Here is a 17,069-nt window from a genome sequence, read left to right as displayed (position 1 = left end):
TCTGTTTTATCTTTCATTTTTAAAATGTTGAAATAATCTTAAAGTCACAAACATTAGAAGCACGGTACATGTAACGTTTTCCCCCTGAATTATTTGAGATTAGGTTGTGGACATGAAGCATCATCACCCTAAATACTTCACTGTATGCTTCCAAGGACACTTTCCTATGTATTAGGTTGGTGCTAAAGTAATTGTGGGTTTTCTCATTACTTTTAATGGCCAAGACCACATGCAATTACTTTTGCACCAACTGAATAACTGCAATATGCAGGTTGAATATGCCTTATTTGAAATGTTTGGGTCCAGAAATCAGTGTTTTGGATTTTGAGCTTTACAGATGTTGGAATAGTTGCAGTTACACTAGTTGAGCATCTCAAATTAAAACATCCAAAATCTGAAGGTGCTCCCATGAGCATTTTTATGAGCATCTCATTGGTGCTCAAAAAGTTTTAGATTTTGGAGCATTTCAGATTTCAGATTTTTTGGATTTGGGATACTCAGCCCTCTAATAACCAAACTCAGGAAGTTAATCTTGGTGCATTCCTACTATTCATTCCTCAAAACCAAGGTACTGTTCCCTGGAGGGTCTTCTGGCTAGTGGAGACTATCTGGGCTCAGGTGTTAGCTTTACCCGTAACCAACAATCACTTAACCTCTCTGTGCTTCTGTTTCTTCCTTTGTGGTGCAGATGATAATAGTATCTGTCTACCTCATAGTGTTACTGCAAACATAATTGTGTGTATGTGTGTAGAATGGAAGAGTGCCTGGTACATGCTAACCACTGTATGTGTGTTGGCTTTTACTATTAACATCTCCCCTTCTCCACTCTGTGTGCGCTGTACTGTGCCTGCATGGTGAGAAACTATAACCCTTTATTCTCCCCTAACCTTGCCTTTCTTTCTCACATGATCCGAGGAATGTGAGAAGCAGCATTAAATTAAAGCTTATGTATATTCTACCCATATCTTGTAGTCATTGTAAGGGCTCTTATATTTAGAGGTGATTTTTTAAAAACCTGCTGTTTGTCCCACCTCTGGAGCTAGAATTAATTTTTAGATACATTCATCCTTTCATGTATTGGGTGTCTACACAGAATTATCATTGGGAAGTATTTTCAAAGCCCTAAGATGTGCTTTGCAATGGAAATCTTTCAGGGCTATAAGAATGGATAATTTCCTGGCTATTAGTTGAATAAGAAAGACACATTTTGCCTTTCAGAGATTGTTATGTTTTATAATACAGAGATGGTTTCGAATATATTTAGTTTTTAAATATGCAGTAGGTGGTGTGCTAAAGCTTAGTGTCCTTAGGTAGGCCTCATGTTACAAGTAGAGGAGGAGATGGGAGAGGGAATTGGTTTGGCTGGCCACCGTTTCTATGAGGAAGGGCACCTGGAAATGGAAAGAAATGAATTGACTACCACATCATCCCCTGGAGGCCATGGCTAGGTTGAATGAGAATGATGGTGTTGGCATGAGTTGGGTGAACCTTATTTTTTTTTAAACTGATAGTCATCCAGAAACAAAAGGACAAATAATGTAGATCTCCACTTACCTGAACTTCCATCACTTTGTGGAGCCTGGCCATATTGGACTAAGTGGCGATGGGCAGGGAACCCAGCCAGCAGGTGAGCAAATAAAGCAGGTGAGAAGCTAGCTATGAGAGAAGCAGGAGTATAGCACAGGTGAGAAGAAGCAGGAGAAGCCAGTGTGATGGCCAGCCATGGAAGAAGCAGGTGGAGAAGAAGCAGGTGGAGCAGGTGGAGAAGCAGGTGGGAGAAGCAGGTGGGAGAAGAAGCAGGTGGAGCAGCCATGGGGAGAAGCAGAAATGAAGTGGTATCAGGCTTAACATGGGCAGTCATTTTCAATTAGTAATAACGAAAGGCAGTGAGAACCCTGCTTTTAGTGGGGTGCTTGGGAAGAAGGCATCCATGCATTTTAGGTTCAGTTTCCAGTTTTGTTTTCTTTTTTTTTTTTTTTTTGAGATGAGTCTCTGCCTCTGTGGAAATTCAGGTGCTGAGTGCAGTGGCTTGATCTCAGCTCACTGCAAAGCTCCTCAGCCCCGGTTCACGCACATTCCTCCTGCCTCAGCCTCCCAGTAGCTGGGACTCTGCAGGCTCCACCTCAGCCTCGGCTAGTTTTTTATTTTGCAGAGACTGGTTTCACCTGTTAGCCAGGATGATCTCCTGACCTGAGGATCCGCCTCCCCGCCTCCCAAAGTGTTTCATAGGCTTAGCCTCCAGTTTGTTTCTACTATTGTCAGTCTGGGATACTACAGTAACTGCCTCTCACTGCATGTGGTGTATGTGAGCACCAAACATAGTACTTGCCAGATTCTAAACAATAAATATAATTTCTCATTATTATCAGGTTTTCAATTACTGTTTCAGTGCCTTCCTCCTACCCCAGTATATACTGCGGATCTCTGATTTCTTCCATGTCTGCTTTGTCCTGTGATTCCTGAAATAGTCTGCTGTCTGTTCCCAATGATTGAAAAGGCTCTACAAGCTTTGGATGAGTGAAGGAAGCTGAAATCTTTGTTTTAATCTACACATACTTCTACTCCATTATATGATGCGGCAACCTTTTAAAATTATGGGTTCAGTGTGATATTTATTTATGGGGCTGAGCAAGGTTGGTTAAGAGAAGGGACTTGTAAAATTTGTTAAATATAATTTTAGAAAGAACTTAGCATCTTTTCCAGGTCAATGTAAAATTCAAATGAAACACATCACCTCTGCCTACAGGTAGATCTCTCTTTAGAGAACAGCTCTGTGCAGAAGACTTATGAATAAATGGAATTTATGTATCTCTAATCCCGTTTTTCCTGAATTATGTAATTATTTTAGGTCAGTGATATAGTAAATGAGGTCTGTCATGTTTTGGCTTTGAGTTTCTTTATTCTCACCTATGCTGTGTCCATTGTCTGTAAACAGATACTTAAGTACATAAAAGAATCTTGTCATTTAAAGGTATCCCACAGGGAATGACAGTAATTACCTGTCAAATGTCAGGTGGCGAGGTACCAGGCATGATGGGATGTTCGAGGGATGAGGCAAGGGTGGAGCTAGAAGCTAGGGACAGGTGGGGTCTGGACAGTCAGACCCCCCCCTCGAGGGTGAATTCCTGCGTCCATTACCCCTTGTCTGAAAGGGACAGAATTAACTCAGGCCCTACTCAGTCAGGTTGGCAACCCAAGAGGTGAGACTCGTGGGTGGGATGCAACCACCACCCTTTAGGTGCTGGGATTCTATATCATCATGTGATTCCGCCTGGGGAACTATATCATCATGATTCTGGCCGCCTGGTCTTTTTCTCTCTCTTTTTTTTTTTTTTTTTTTTTTTTTGAGATGGAGGCTTGCTGTGTCGCCCAGGCTGGAGTGCAGTGGCGCAATCTCGGCTCATTGCAAGCTCCGCCTCCCGGGTTCACACCATTCTTCTGCCTCAGCCTCCCGAGTAGCTGAGACTACACCGGCCACCTGGTCTTTTTACTCACACTCTGACCCAAAGGGAGAGAAGGGCACTGGCTACACGATCAGAGGTTCGGGAGGAACAAGCATGCTAGTTAGAGAAACCAAGCAGTGTCATTTATATGGACTGTACCAGTTTGGTGGTGTCAGGAAAAGGCTGTGACTTCAAGGGTCTGCCATAGCCCAGTGCTATGGGATGCCTGGTATGAGGCTCAAGCACAATGGCAGGCTCCCAGCTAGTGCATGGAGCTGCAGCTCTTCCAATCCCCTGCTCAGGGCAGACCCAGAGATGGGACAGAGTTGTTCTCTCAGGTGGAAAGCTCCAGGGACTACAACTAGGTGGGGCTTGGAAGGCCACTGCCGCACCAGCCTCTCCCCGCCCCACCGCCACCCCAACCTTCTTCCCTTTGGCTAGTGTGGTGTTGTGCTTTTGAAACATATTTTGGGCTGAGTGCGATTGCTTGCACCTATAATCCCAGTACTTTGGGAGGTTGAGGTGGGAGGATTGCTCAAGCCCATGAGTTTGAGACCACCCTGGGCAACATAGACCATGTCTCTACTAAAAAAAATTAAAAATTAGCCAGGTGTGGTGGTGCACACCTGTAGTCACAGTTATTCTGGGGGCTGAGGTTGGAGGACTGGTTTAACCCAGGAGGTCAAGGCTGCAGTGAGTGTGATCGTACCACTGCACTTCAGGCTGGGTGACAAAGCAAGACCTTGTCTCAAGGAAAAAAAAATAAACCATATACGTATACATATATATGTGTGTGTGTGTTTGTATACATATATATTTTTTAAATGAACATCTGAGACATGAATATTACAAACGGACTCATGTATTGGAAAAGTGGGAGGTACCTGGGAGATCCACTCTCATGGCCTTTGTTTCTAGAGAGAGCTTACCCTTGCTGAGACACTTATGCTACTAGAGAGCAGTGTTTCTGCACCAGAATCTCCTGGAGGGCTCGTTAAGTTTAATTGCTGGGCTCCATCCCCAGAATTTCGGAACTGGTATGTCTGAGGTGGGGCCTGAGAAGGCCTGGAATTGCAATTCCAACAAGTTCCCAGGAATGCTGCTGCTCCAGCGGCCGCATCTTGAGAACTACTGTGGTAGAGCCATCCATTTATTCATGCTATGAATTTAAATTATATAGATAGTTGTCTAGTCTACCATTACTGTAAATATCTTTTCTTGATATGCCTGTCTATGTCTCCTTTGAACAGGTATTTTGATGTTGGACTGCATAAGTTCTTAATCAGGTAAGCCAATAATTTTTATTTTAGGTAACATTGAATAGCATGTCTATTATGAAAGACTGAAATGGAAAATCCTTGTTAAATATCTTGATAAATAATGGCATTTGTATATATATACTTGTCAAGAAAACATTGCTAACACTAGTTTTTTTGTGGTTCCCAGAATCACACATGATTAAGCAATTAAAGAAATCAATGTTTAAAGTGGCTTATTTCTGAAGTGATAGTTACGTAAGATCTCAGACAAGTATAATTCCAACTACTAGGCTGCTGGAAAAACTAATTGAAAAATTAGGAGTGCCAGCTTGTATTCAGACATTAAACAACCGCCTTAAACAATTTTCCCTCCACTGAATTTAGTCTTTTTAAGTGGAATCTTTCAGTTGCTTTATAGTTGTGAAGATACAACCTTGTTCATAATTGAAAGAGATTACAGATGACAGTTTATATCCTAGTTTATTGGTGATTTTTACCAGAGTTGGCTTATGGGACATATTAATTTCAAATAGCTATTAAATCTAATAGAGGTTAAATGGAAATATGCCAGCATTATAGTTTTAAGAATATGCATATTTTGTCTGCTATCAGTTTTGCTGTGTTTTCTAAATGTATTAATATTGAGCATGTATTACTCTAATAATGATAAATAATGATCATTAAAATGCTTGTCAAAACTATTGAGGGAAGCAGAAATGGTTGCTGAAAGACTGCAAGCTAAAGATGACAAGGAAACTAGAAATTATGTAAAGCGATTTGCTTTCTGCAAGTATATATCTCTAAATGCTAGTTAATATTGTCTAATAGCCTGATAATGAACAGTCTGTAAACTCAATGTGATTTTTGGGTAAGTGTTATGCTGGTTTCGTTCTCTACAATGCGTGGCCATCTCCCTACTGGTAAGATGCTCTTTGAGAGGAAGTGTACATAATTGACATCACCGTTAATCCCACCAAAAACCACATTTCCTCTGCACTAGATATGGTGGTGTTCTGAGTAAGGCCATGCAGGCCTTGTCCTCTTTGACCTCTTTTCCAAGGCCTCATCCAAGGCTGCACAGTGAAATCTCCTCGGCTTCCCTCCTACTCAAGGAATATGGATGGTCCTGGCTTTCTCCAGGACCATCCATACTTACTCCACAGATAGTAGAGTGTGAACTGCTATCTTCGACACAGCAAGGGTAAATACATTTTAGCAGGAAGGACAAAGAACCAGCAGTCATGGGAAAGCAGGCATGAACATTCCATATTTGAACTGATCAGAAGAATCTGGATGTATTATTACTTCAGGGAGTAGTTCGAGTTTTTTATTTAATGTCTTTGGTGCTTTGTATAATTCCCATTGTACTGTTCCCTTAATGCCTTGTAGTGGATGCAAGTTTGTACTCTTATTTTTTATAGTAAATTTCTTGAGGTCAGGGATCATGTCTTAGTCACCTATCAATGATTAGATTCAGAAACTTGTATAGGATCAACCTTCAGCAAACATTAGTGCTAGCAGGGAATGAATGAGATGAGACAGAAAGGACAAGAGGGGTGAAGCAGGTTGAGAAGAAGCTGTACAGTCATTTATTCAGCAAATAACTTAAGCTTACCATGTGCCACTTACTTGGATATGCCTGGGAATGCTGTCACTTGCAAAAACAGACATTTGATTTGAAGCTTTCCATGTGCTTATCCCTTGCCAGGCTTGTAGTTGGAGTGAACGGTGGGCCTGCCTCTGCTATCCCTCCTCTTTTTCCTTCTGGGCTCCAACCCTTCCTCCTATGTTGGGTCTGGAGGAAGGAGAGGGAGTGGTCAAGTGGCTCTAACGTGACCGAGGCTGGGATCCCCTTGCTCTGGCAGGAGGCCCTTTTGGGCAGGTACTGGAAGATGCTCTAACTGGTCACCTTAACCAGCATTCTGTGAAGCGAGCGCTATTGGGAGAGTAAGGCTTCTCTCTACCCTGCCATGCCGTCTTCTGTGTTTTCTTTCCCTCATTCGGGCAGGGGGCAGAGAAAATTAGCAGGTTTCTTGCTTATCCTACTGGGGAATGAGAGGTTAGTTTTGCAGGCATCCCTAGCCTCTGGGAGTAGGTCTCTTCCTCTCCCATCACATGACAGCGCGCCCCACTAAGCAAACAACTTAATGACTCCAAGGAGTCTCTTCCTCTTTCCTCTTCCCAGCTTGGGAGTAAGGGGTAGGGGTGATAAAGATGGTGGTTGGGAGCAGAGGCAGTTCTCCATCTTGCAGTAATCCCAGAATGGAGTGGATCTCACCTCTTTATTTGCAGCTCTCTTTAGAAAGTGAGTATTTTCAGGCCGGACTTGGTGACTCACACTTGTAATCCCAGCACTTTGGGAGGCCAAGGCAGGTGGATCATGAGGTCAGGAGATCGAGACCATCCTGGATAACACGGTGAAACCCCATCTCTACTAAAAATACAAAAAATTAGCCGGGCATGGTGGCAGGCCCCTCTAGTCCCAGCTACTCGGGAGGCTGAGGCAGGAGAATGGTGTGAACCCAGGAGGTGGAGCTTGCAGTGAGCCAAGATCGCGCCACTAAGCTCTAGCCTAGGTGATAGGGCAAGACTCTGTCTCAGAAAAAAAAAAAAAAGTATTTTTAACTATATGCAGTGGCTTATGCCTGTAATCCCAGCACTTTGGGAGGCTGAGGTGGGCAAATCACTTGAAGCCAGGAGTTCAAGGCTAGCCTGGGCAATATGAGAAAAAATCCTGCCTCTACTAAAAATACAAAAATTAGCCAGGCGTATTGACACACACCTGTAATCCCAGCTACTTGGGTGGCTGAGGCACGAGGATCACTTGAACCCAGAAGGCCAAAGCTGCAGTGGGCCAAGATGGGCTGCTGCACTCCAGCCTGGGCGACAGAGTGAGACTCTGTCTCAAAAGAAAAAAAAAAAAAAAAAAGGAGGTATTTTCTGCTCCCAGCTTGGGAGGGAAGTCAAACCTGATGGGACTCAGCACCATTTATGACTGGACACCTTAATAAGAACTGTTTCTTTGGGACAATGACCCTGAAGCTAGGTTGAAGAGGGTGGGGGCATGGTGGGGTTAGCAGTGAGGGGATGGCAGCAACAGCTCCTTTAAGAAGATAAGCTGTGAAGGGGAGGAAAGAAAGGTAGGGCAGCTGGTGGAGAGGGTGGGTGGAGTGGGTATTTTTTTCTTTTTAATGGGATGAACTCTTGTATTTAGCCACCAGAAGGTCTTAAGTGTCCTTTAGACTTAGAGAAAGCAGTTTCATTTAGGTGGAGAGAAGTAGAGCCTGATTGCTAGGGGGAGTGAGTGGCCCCTTAGTAACCTTGACAGCAATGGCATTTTCTTGTAAATATATCATTAGAGAAAACCTTAGAGGGTTGGAAGAGTGAAAGGGATGGTACTTAAGGAATCCTTCTCACTCTGTAATGGCCAAGAGAAGAAAATATACTTCCCTTTGTAAAAGAGCAAATGTGGGAGAAATTGTCATAGGTTTCCTCCTCCCCTCTAAGATTAACTACATTTATTAGCTCCAACAAGCTCTTAATGTGCAGTTTGGTTTGTCAGGCTGTATTGAATACTTAGTGTTTGGCTTAAAAAAAAAAAAACAAAACTACAGCATGCCTGAAATTAATCAGCTGCATCTTTTAAATTGATGGAAGTCATGTCGACTTCTCTGGAATGACGTAAATTTCCACAAAGCCAAGAGCCCTATCTTTGATCTCAGACTAGGCATTTGCAAGGAGGGACATGCTTCCTTTTAAACCTTGAAGTACTCCACTGAGCCATGGGGTCAGGAAGGAGCTGTCACACTTAATGAAATGTGGGCATTTTTGGTATTAGTGTTTTGTGATGACTGTGGGAAAATTCAGTGAGCTCAGTTCTGCATCTTATAGAAATCATAGACAGAAGCAGCAATCACAACTCACCTAGGAATGGCCTCAGAAGAAGCCTACTGGCTGGAGTTCTTAATGTGACACTGTGTAAGAAAAGCTGACCAACCTGGGGAAAGAGATTACAGAATAAAAATTTCTGTTTCATTATAGATAACAGGGTGGCTTGTTTAAATTTAGCTTAGTTTAGCTTTGGCAAGAAAGTAAATGATTTTTGGTTTGATTCTTGCTGACTGAGGCATGTTTCTTTTTCTTTCTTCTTTTATCTTTGAATAGATATGGGATTTTGCCATGTTTCCCAGACTGATCTTGAACTCCATGAGCTCAAGCGATCCTCCCGCCGTGGCTTCCCACAGTGCTGGGATTACAGGCGTGAGCTACTGCACCTGGCCAGCATTTTCCATCTTACTCAGAATTGCAGCCAGCACTGTCTCTTTTAAGACAAAGGTGTACATGTGGTCTCACTTATATGTGGAATCTAAAAAAATTGAACTCATAGAAACAGTAGAATGGTAGCTACCAAGGTCTGGGAGTGGGGAATGAAGAAATGTCAAGGAATACAAAATTTCAGTTAGACAGAAAAAGGAAGTTCAAGAGCTCTATTGTATAATAGGGTGACAATAGCTAATAATGATGTATTCTTGAAAATTACTGAGAGAGGAGATTTTAGGCTTTCTCACCACAAAAAAGATAAGTATATGAAGAAATACATGTGTTAATTAGCTTGATTTGTCCGTTTCACAATATAAACGTATTTCAAAACATGTTGTACACCATAAACATATACAATTTTTGTCAGCTAAAAAATAATATTTTAAAAAAGATGAATGATACTTGTTTTGTTCCGTCCCCCACCTCTGACTGCTCCTGTCTGACCACCTCAGGTGGGGCAGTAGTTTTCAGTGGAGCAGGATAACATCATGACTTAAAAAAAAAATTGACACATTGTGTTTGTATTTATGGGCTACAATTTGATGTTTTGATATATATGTTGTATAATGATCAAATTGGGGTAGTTAGCATATCTGTCATCTTATGCATTTGTCATTTGTGGTGAGAACATGCTGTATTTGGTATTATACAATAACTATTTGATATAATATACAATACCTTACTATTAACCATTGTCACTCTACTGTGCAATTGAACACCAGAACTTACTCTTCCTATCTAATTGAAACTTTGTACCCCTTGACCAGTCTTTCCCTATCCTCCCCTCTCTACCCCATCTATGGTAATCACTGTTTTATTCTCTGCTACTGTGTTATTAATTTTTTTAAGATTCCACATGTCAGTGAAATCATGTAGTATTTGTCTATGTCTGGATCTTTTCAGTTAACATGATATCCTCCAGATCCATCCGTGTTGTCACAGATAACAGGATTTCTTTCTTTTTTATGGTTGCATAGTATTCCATTGTGTTGCCAAAATCAAATAAAATATAGAGATGAATCTCTAAATTTAAAACATTTTATTTGGCCCCAGGCACAGTGGCTCATGCCTGTAATCCCAGCACTTTGCGAGGCCATTTGCGAGGCCAAAGCAGGTAGATCACTTGAGGCCAGGAGTTCAAGACCAGCCTGGCCAACATGGCAAAACCCTATCTCTACTGAAAATACAAAAATTAGCTGGGTGTGGTAGCACACACTGATAGTTCCTGCTACTTGGGAGGCTGAGGCACAAGAATCTCTTGAACCTGGGAGGCAGAGGTTGCGGTGAGCTGAGATCATACCACTGCACTCCAGCCCTGGGTGACAGAGCAAGACTGTGTCTCAAAAAGAAACATGAGAAGCAAGAAGTTTCAATTCAGGGCATACATACAGACCAGGTGGCCTTCCATATGTCCAGAGAACAAACAGAAAGTTGGGAGTTGTATTAGACAGAGAAATGTTATGTATTGTTTTGAAAGAAAGCTCATTGGCACTAGAGAGGCTTTTGAGAGATGGTAAGCTCTGATTGGTGACTGATGATGGTAAATAAAACCAGTGTTAGAGTCTCAGGAGGTCATTTCAGCAGCTATTAGGTAAAACTGGTCTTAGGGTTACAGCAGGCTGTTTCAGCACCTAAGCTTGTGGAACATTTAACTCTTGGAGCAGGTGCTATGTGTCCCAAGTGTTTTTCTTCCCTGGCCCCTCAACTCTGATTTAGTTGGGCATGACAAGAGTGATCCAATTTGTATAATTAACTTTCACAGTGTGTATATGCCACATTTTCTCTATCTGTGCATCTGTTGTTGAACACTTGAGTTGATTCCATCTCTTGGCTATTATCAATAGTGCTGCAGTAAACATGGGAGTGCAGATATTTCTTCAATATACTGATGTTCTTTCCTTTGGATGTAGACCCAGTAGTGGGATTGCAGGATCATATGGTAGTTTGGTTCTTAATTTTTTGAGGAACCTCCATACTGTTTTCCAAAGTGGCTGTACTAATTTACATTGCCACCAACAGTGTGTAATATAAAGGGTTTCTTTATCTGTACATCCTTGCCAACACTTTTGTTTGCATTTTTTTTTTTTTTTTTTTTTGAGGCAGGGTCTCCCTCTGTCACTCAGGCTGTAGTGCAGTGGCATGATCATGGCTCATTGCAGCCTCAGCCTCTGGACTCAAGCAATCTGCCTGCCTTAGTCTCCAGGTAGCTGGGACTACAGGCATGCACCACCATGTCCAGCAATTTTGTTTTTTTTTTAAATGGTAGAGACAGGGTCTTACTGTGTTGACCAGGCTGCCTTTGAACACCTCAGCTCAAGTGATTCTCCTGCCTTGGCCTCCCAAAGTGATGGGATTACAGGTATGAGCCACCACACTTGACCTTTTTTTTTTTTTTTTTTTTTTTGGTCTTTTTGGTGATAGCTATTCCAACTGGGATGAGGTGGTATCTCATTGTGGTTTTGATTTGCATTTCCCTGATGATAGGTGATGCTGAGTATCTTTTCATATGTCTGTTGGCCATTTGTGTATCTTCTTTTAAGAAATGTCTATTAAGATCTTCAGCTCATTTTAAAACACTTTGTTGTTTTGTTTCTTGTTTTTTTGAGACAGAGTCTCACTCTGTCGCCCAGACTGGAGTGCAATGGCATGATATCGGCTCACTGCAACTTCGCCTCCCGGGTTCAAGCGATTCTCCTGCCTCAGCCTCCTGAGTAGCTGGGATTACAGGCGTCCACCACCATGCCTGGCTAATTTTTTATATTTTTAGTAGAGACAGGGTTTCACTATGTTGGCCAGGCTTGTCTGGAACTCCTGACCTCATGATCCACCCACCTCGGCCTCCCAAAGTGCTGGGATTACAGATGTAAGCCACTGAACCTGACCTATTCTGTCTTTTTAATTGGGGAATTTGATCCATTGACATTCAAGATTATTATTGATAAGTAAGGACTTACTCCTGCCATTTTGCTAATTGTTTTTTGGTGGTTTTGTAGATCTTTCTTTCCTTTTTTCCTCTCTTATTTTTTTTCCCCTCTGGTTTGGTGGTTTTCTGTGTTGTGAAGCTTTTTTTCTTTTCTTTCTTTCTTTCTTTTTTTTTTTTATCTTATTTGTGTATCTGCTGTAATTTATTTCTTTGTGGTTACTATGGGATTAACATAAAGAATGCTGTAGTTATAATAGACTAACTTTTTAAAGCTGATAACTTAACTTTGGACATATGACTTTTAAAAGAGGACCCAATGCTGTCCTCCTCCCACTGTCTCTGAAACATTAAATTTGTCAATTGATAATTTTTCGTTACTCTTTAACTTACAGATTTAAAATCAGAAAAGTGTTCACCTGAATTTTTTTTCTATATTATTTACATGTATCTTTTAATTAATTTCAAATACATATTTCAAATAAGAATCTAGCTTTTAAAAAAATAGCAAGATAAATTTTATCATCACTTTTTGTATTTACTCCAGAGACCATGTGTGAGTTCATCAGAGCCACTACTTCTGTCCTAAGGAGAAGGTCTTGATACCTTCTCAGGACTAGTGGAAATGCAAAGTATGGAAATAATTCCACTGATACTTCTTAGGCAAATAGAACAAGGCAGTGAACCTCTGGCATGGCCCTGAAGCTATTTGAGAAGATCTCTGGAGATCTTAATATAGTCCTTAATAGAGTCCTTAGAAGATAAATTTTTCCACAAATAAATAGATTTTGCATATTAGAATGGTGTTCAATATAGCGTATATTCAGTTCATACAAAGGCCAACATTTATATGAAATACATGTGCCCTTTTGAAGCATGATTTTGTTCTGATGAAAGAGAAGGTAGAAGAGGACAACTATTCACTTGTAGTGTCTTGTGTTCTTCTGGAGGTTGGTGCAGGTTTTCCATGAAGTCTGGAGTATCTTTGAATGGCCAGAAGGGCAGCCAATTTCAGCAATATGGGAGTTGGTGGCTTACTGAATTCTGAAATGATTATAAATGATATTACCTGCTTCTGGCTTTTTCCTTGTTGATACCCCACACCTGACCCTTTCATAAAATTAGCCCTACAACAGAACAGAATTATTATTTGGGCTAAAAATCATTGGCATTTTGAATTTTATGAATCACAGGGTAATTTTTAACTTTCTTTATCTTGGATACCACAAGTCGATCACTGCATTTGCTGTAGTTAATTGTAGCATTCCTGGTATTGATGAAGAAGTCTGGTCACCATCATCTGAAGTGTTTCTTGGATTGTGTGATGTCTGAAACGTTCAAAAAATCTGCCTTGCGTCTTTAAGAAGCGAGGTGGTCAAATGAAGGATTAATTGAGGCTTATGCACTCCCTCTGAGAAGGAACAGAGCTGAAGATGAGCCACTCTCTTTTTGGTGTCCCCTTAGGACCGTTTAGACCTATTTGGGCTCTGAGCTGCCCTGGAAACAGAAAGAGAGAGGCACACATTTGATCCTGGAAGTAGGATGGTAATGGGAAGTTAATTAGCATCTGTATTCAGTTTAGCAGTTTAGAACCAGCTAAAACACATGCATGTTCTGTGTCTACCAGGAAAGAAAGATGAAGTCATTTGTGTGTGTGTGTGTGTGTGTGTGTATATATATATATTTTTTTTTTTTTTTTTTTTTTTTTTTTTGAGATGGAGTCTTGCTCTGTCGCCCAGGCTGGAGTGCAGTGGCTGGATCTCAGCTCACTGCAAGCTCTGCCTCCCGGGTTCACGCCATTCTCCTGCCTCAGCCTCCCGAGTAGCTGGGACTATAGGCTAATTTTTTTGTATTTTTAGTAGAGACGGGGTTTCACCGTGTTAGCTAGGATGGTCTCTATCTCCTGACCTTGTGATCCGCCTGCCTCGGCCTCCCAAAGTGCTGGGATTACAGGCATAAGCCACCACGCCCAGCCCATTATGTATATATTTTTAAACACAGAGGTGATAACTCAGAGGCAAAAAATACTTGCTTTGTTACATAGGATTTTAAACTTTGTGTTTTGTAAATGTAACGTAAAGGTCGATTTCTGTTGAAACAGTTTTTACTAGTGATATAAAAAGTGAATGAGCTTATTAAAACACCACTTCCACCTGAGGTGAGTCTAAAGTGTGTATCTTTGCGGCCCTAATTAGACATTGCCCATCATCTTTTAGTGGCATTCAGGGGGAGAAATGACACCTGGGAGGAGTCCCCAGGTCTCTTTTATCCCTGCCTGATGAAAACTCATCTCCTTTGAAGTGACTGCAGTATCAGTTTCTTTTAAACTTTTCTTTGATTCCACCAGGAAGAAGCTAAGGATCTGTATGATGTTCTTGTACTAAAGTGTTTTAAATAAAAAGTGAAGAACATGTGAGTGAAGAGACCCAGGTAACCAAAATAGGCCCCAGAGAGGCAGTTAATGAAAATACAGGCAGGGTGCTAGAGAGAAGTCCACTGGCTCCCATGGAGCTGGGAACCCCCTTCCGTCGTTGCTCCTGCACCCAGTCATTTTCCAAATCGCACTGACTTTGTCTTCTTAACATCTCTCACATCCACCCCTTCCTTTCTGTTTCTGGAGGAAAAGAATAATATGCACCTTTGTCTGTGAACTGGGCTTCTTATCCCACAGAGCTGTGATGAGGTTTAATAATACATGCTAATCACTCAGCTCTGTGCCTGGACATGATGGAAACTCAAGGCTAGTTTTATCTCCCTGCCCCCCACTCCCCAGTCCCACTTTGCCTCTGGAATCAGAGTAACAGGATTTGAATCCTGGCACACTCTTCACTCTTTCTACCCGTGACTTTAGATAACTTACGTAACCTTTCTAAGACCTTGACTACTTATCTGTACATTGGAAATCACAGTTTCTGGCTCAAGGAAGTTGTTTGCCAGGCTTGAATGGGATGAAGTGTGTCAGAAGTGTTTTAGGGGCCGTAACACTCCATGCAGATGTTAGCTGTGATTCAGGTCTTCATTTTCTTTCCAACCAAGTTGTCCGAGCCTCCTCCCAGTCCCCTCACCTTTCATAGCTTTTCTTTCACTTTGCTTATGGCCACCCATCAGTCTCACAGGAACCCAGCCCTGTTGCTGCCCCTCCCTCCTCGGAACCAGACTTTATACAACCTCGTGTCCTGGGCCCACCACAGTGGGTCTTCAGGCTACCTTTCCATCTCATCTCACCGTTATTCCCTTTGTGCCACTGCCACTTGGGACCAAATGCTGCTTTTGCCCCATGCCTCACCATCTCCTGGCGTCTTTGTTAGCTATATCAGAAGTGCCTGTGCTTCCCCAATTAGTGCATATCCAAATCCCACCCGTCTCAGTCCATCTCAGATGCTGCCTTCTCTGTGCAGCCTTCCTCCCTCTACCTCAATAACACTGTCTCCCAAGCCTCCTGGATCCTGGGAATCTTCCTGGATACTTTAGATCTCCAAGCTCTACATCTGGGAATTGGGCTAAGTAGATTTGGGTAGAGTCCAGCAATGAGTATAATTGTGAATCACTCCCAGTGACTCTGATTCTTAGGGGACTTTGGGACCCCAGCTTTAAATATAGCGTGTGTTTGCATGTGTGCACATACATGTTGCAGCCCCTCCCAGGTAGCCAGCAGGATCTGACTCATCTGGATCTTCCACATAGTACCTCACAACGTCTAATGTCTAGAGGGCTCCTCAACATATTCAGATAGATAAAGTTTATTTTCAAAAATGTAAAAGGACTTAGTAACCATGTAATTTTCTTTTCATTTAACCCGTTTATTTTTATACCAAATTAAGTGCCCTAAGCACTATTCTGGCTGCCAGGATCAAAGCAGTGACAAAATAGACAATGTCCCTGCCCTCTCTTTGCTCACATCCCAGTGAGTAAATGAGAAAACAAGTAAGCAGTGTGTGATGACATGGGTGAGTGTGGAGGACGTTAGCTAAATGAAATCAACCACTCACAGAAGAACAAGAACTGCATGAATCCACTTTTATGAGGTATCTAAAATAAACTCAGAAGCAAAAACGAAAATAGAATGATGGTTGCCAGGGGTTGGGGGAAGGGAGAGTTGCTAATCAGCAGGTATAAAGTTTCAGGTAGGCGAGATGCATAAGCTCTGGACATCCACTGTACAGCATGCACCTGTAGTTATCAGTACTGTATGGTGTAGTTAAAAACCTGTTAACAGGTTAGATCTCATGTTAAGTGTTTCTACAATAAAATTGTTTTTAATGGAAGAACAAAAAGAACCCAAGTAAGCAAGCACTATCATTCCCTTGATGTGATGGAGGGTGCAGGCGTGAGTGCCGTGTTTGAAGGGCTGGGCAGGAAGGCCCTCTTTGAGGCAGTGGGTGACACAGAGATGAGTGAGGAGGAAGGGGTCACCGGGGAGAGGGCCAGGGCTGGACTGTTCGAGCCAGAGGGAAGTACAAGTACCCAGCCCCTGAGTTGCAAAGGAATGTGCTTGAGGAGCAGAAGGGGAGCCTGGGGCTGGCCAGTGGAGGAGCAAGGAGTCCTCCATGAGGCTGGAGGAAGAGGGAACAGCCAGACTGTGATAAAGACTGGGCTCCATTTTGAATATGATAGACACCCTTGAAGGGTTTTAAGTAGGAGAGTGACAGGATCTGATTTACATTTTCGAAAGTCACTCTGACAGACTTAGGTGGGAATCTAGAGAAACTGGGAATTTTGAACCTCAACCATGACTGTGCTTCTGCACCATGAGCTGGAGCCTCCTAGTCCAGGTCTGTCCTGCTACTCGGGGGTTTCTCAAACAGACAGCTGCTGTGAAAGCTTCACTGTGTTGAGCAACAATAGACCTCAAATACCTCTTAATTTCTTTCTGCTTGCCTGGTGTGTTCTAAAATATGTAATTATGCACGTAAATATTCACTTGGAGGCAGTTAAGTGAAGGTCGGTCATGGCAGTAGACTCTCTCCAGAAGTATGGGCAGCTGAGTGGAGCTGGGGTCAGGGCTACGAAATGTTCTTGGGATAGAGGTTTGCAGTTTTCCCAGGATGACAAGTACCCATCTTGTCTTCTGGCCACTCAGCAAACCAGGGCTTCGGTCTCATCACTGGTTCATCTCTCTTGCTTGGC

The 17,069-nt window shown here is 42.3% G+C and overlaps 1 protein-coding gene across 5 annotated transcripts in view; it reads left to right on the top strand.

Moving 5' to 3' along the window:
• LOC101008901 (protein-cysteine N-palmitoyltransferase HHAT) overlaps window positions 1–17,069 on the top strand; it is a 302,834-nt gene that overhangs the window by 178,766 nt on the left and 106,999 nt on the right. For all 5 annotated transcript variants that reach the window (XM_031660419.1, XM_031660391.1, XM_031660399.1 and 2 more), the window contains one exon: window positions 4,694–4,729. In XM_031660419.1, coding sequence (XP_031516279.1) covers window positions 4,694–4,729 — 36 coding nt within the window. The remainder of the gene's footprint in view (window positions 1–4,693; window positions 4,730–17,069) is intronic.

This window comes from Papio anubis, chromosome 1 (genome assembly GCF_008728515.1).
Source record: "Papio anubis isolate 15944 chromosome 1, Panubis1.0, whole genome shotgun sequence".
NCBI lineage: Eukaryota > Metazoa > Chordata > Mammalia > Primates > Cercopithecidae > Papio > Papio anubis.
The sequence above is the reverse complement of the archived record's forward strand: the minus strand, read 5'-3'. Positions and strand labels throughout refer to the sequence as shown.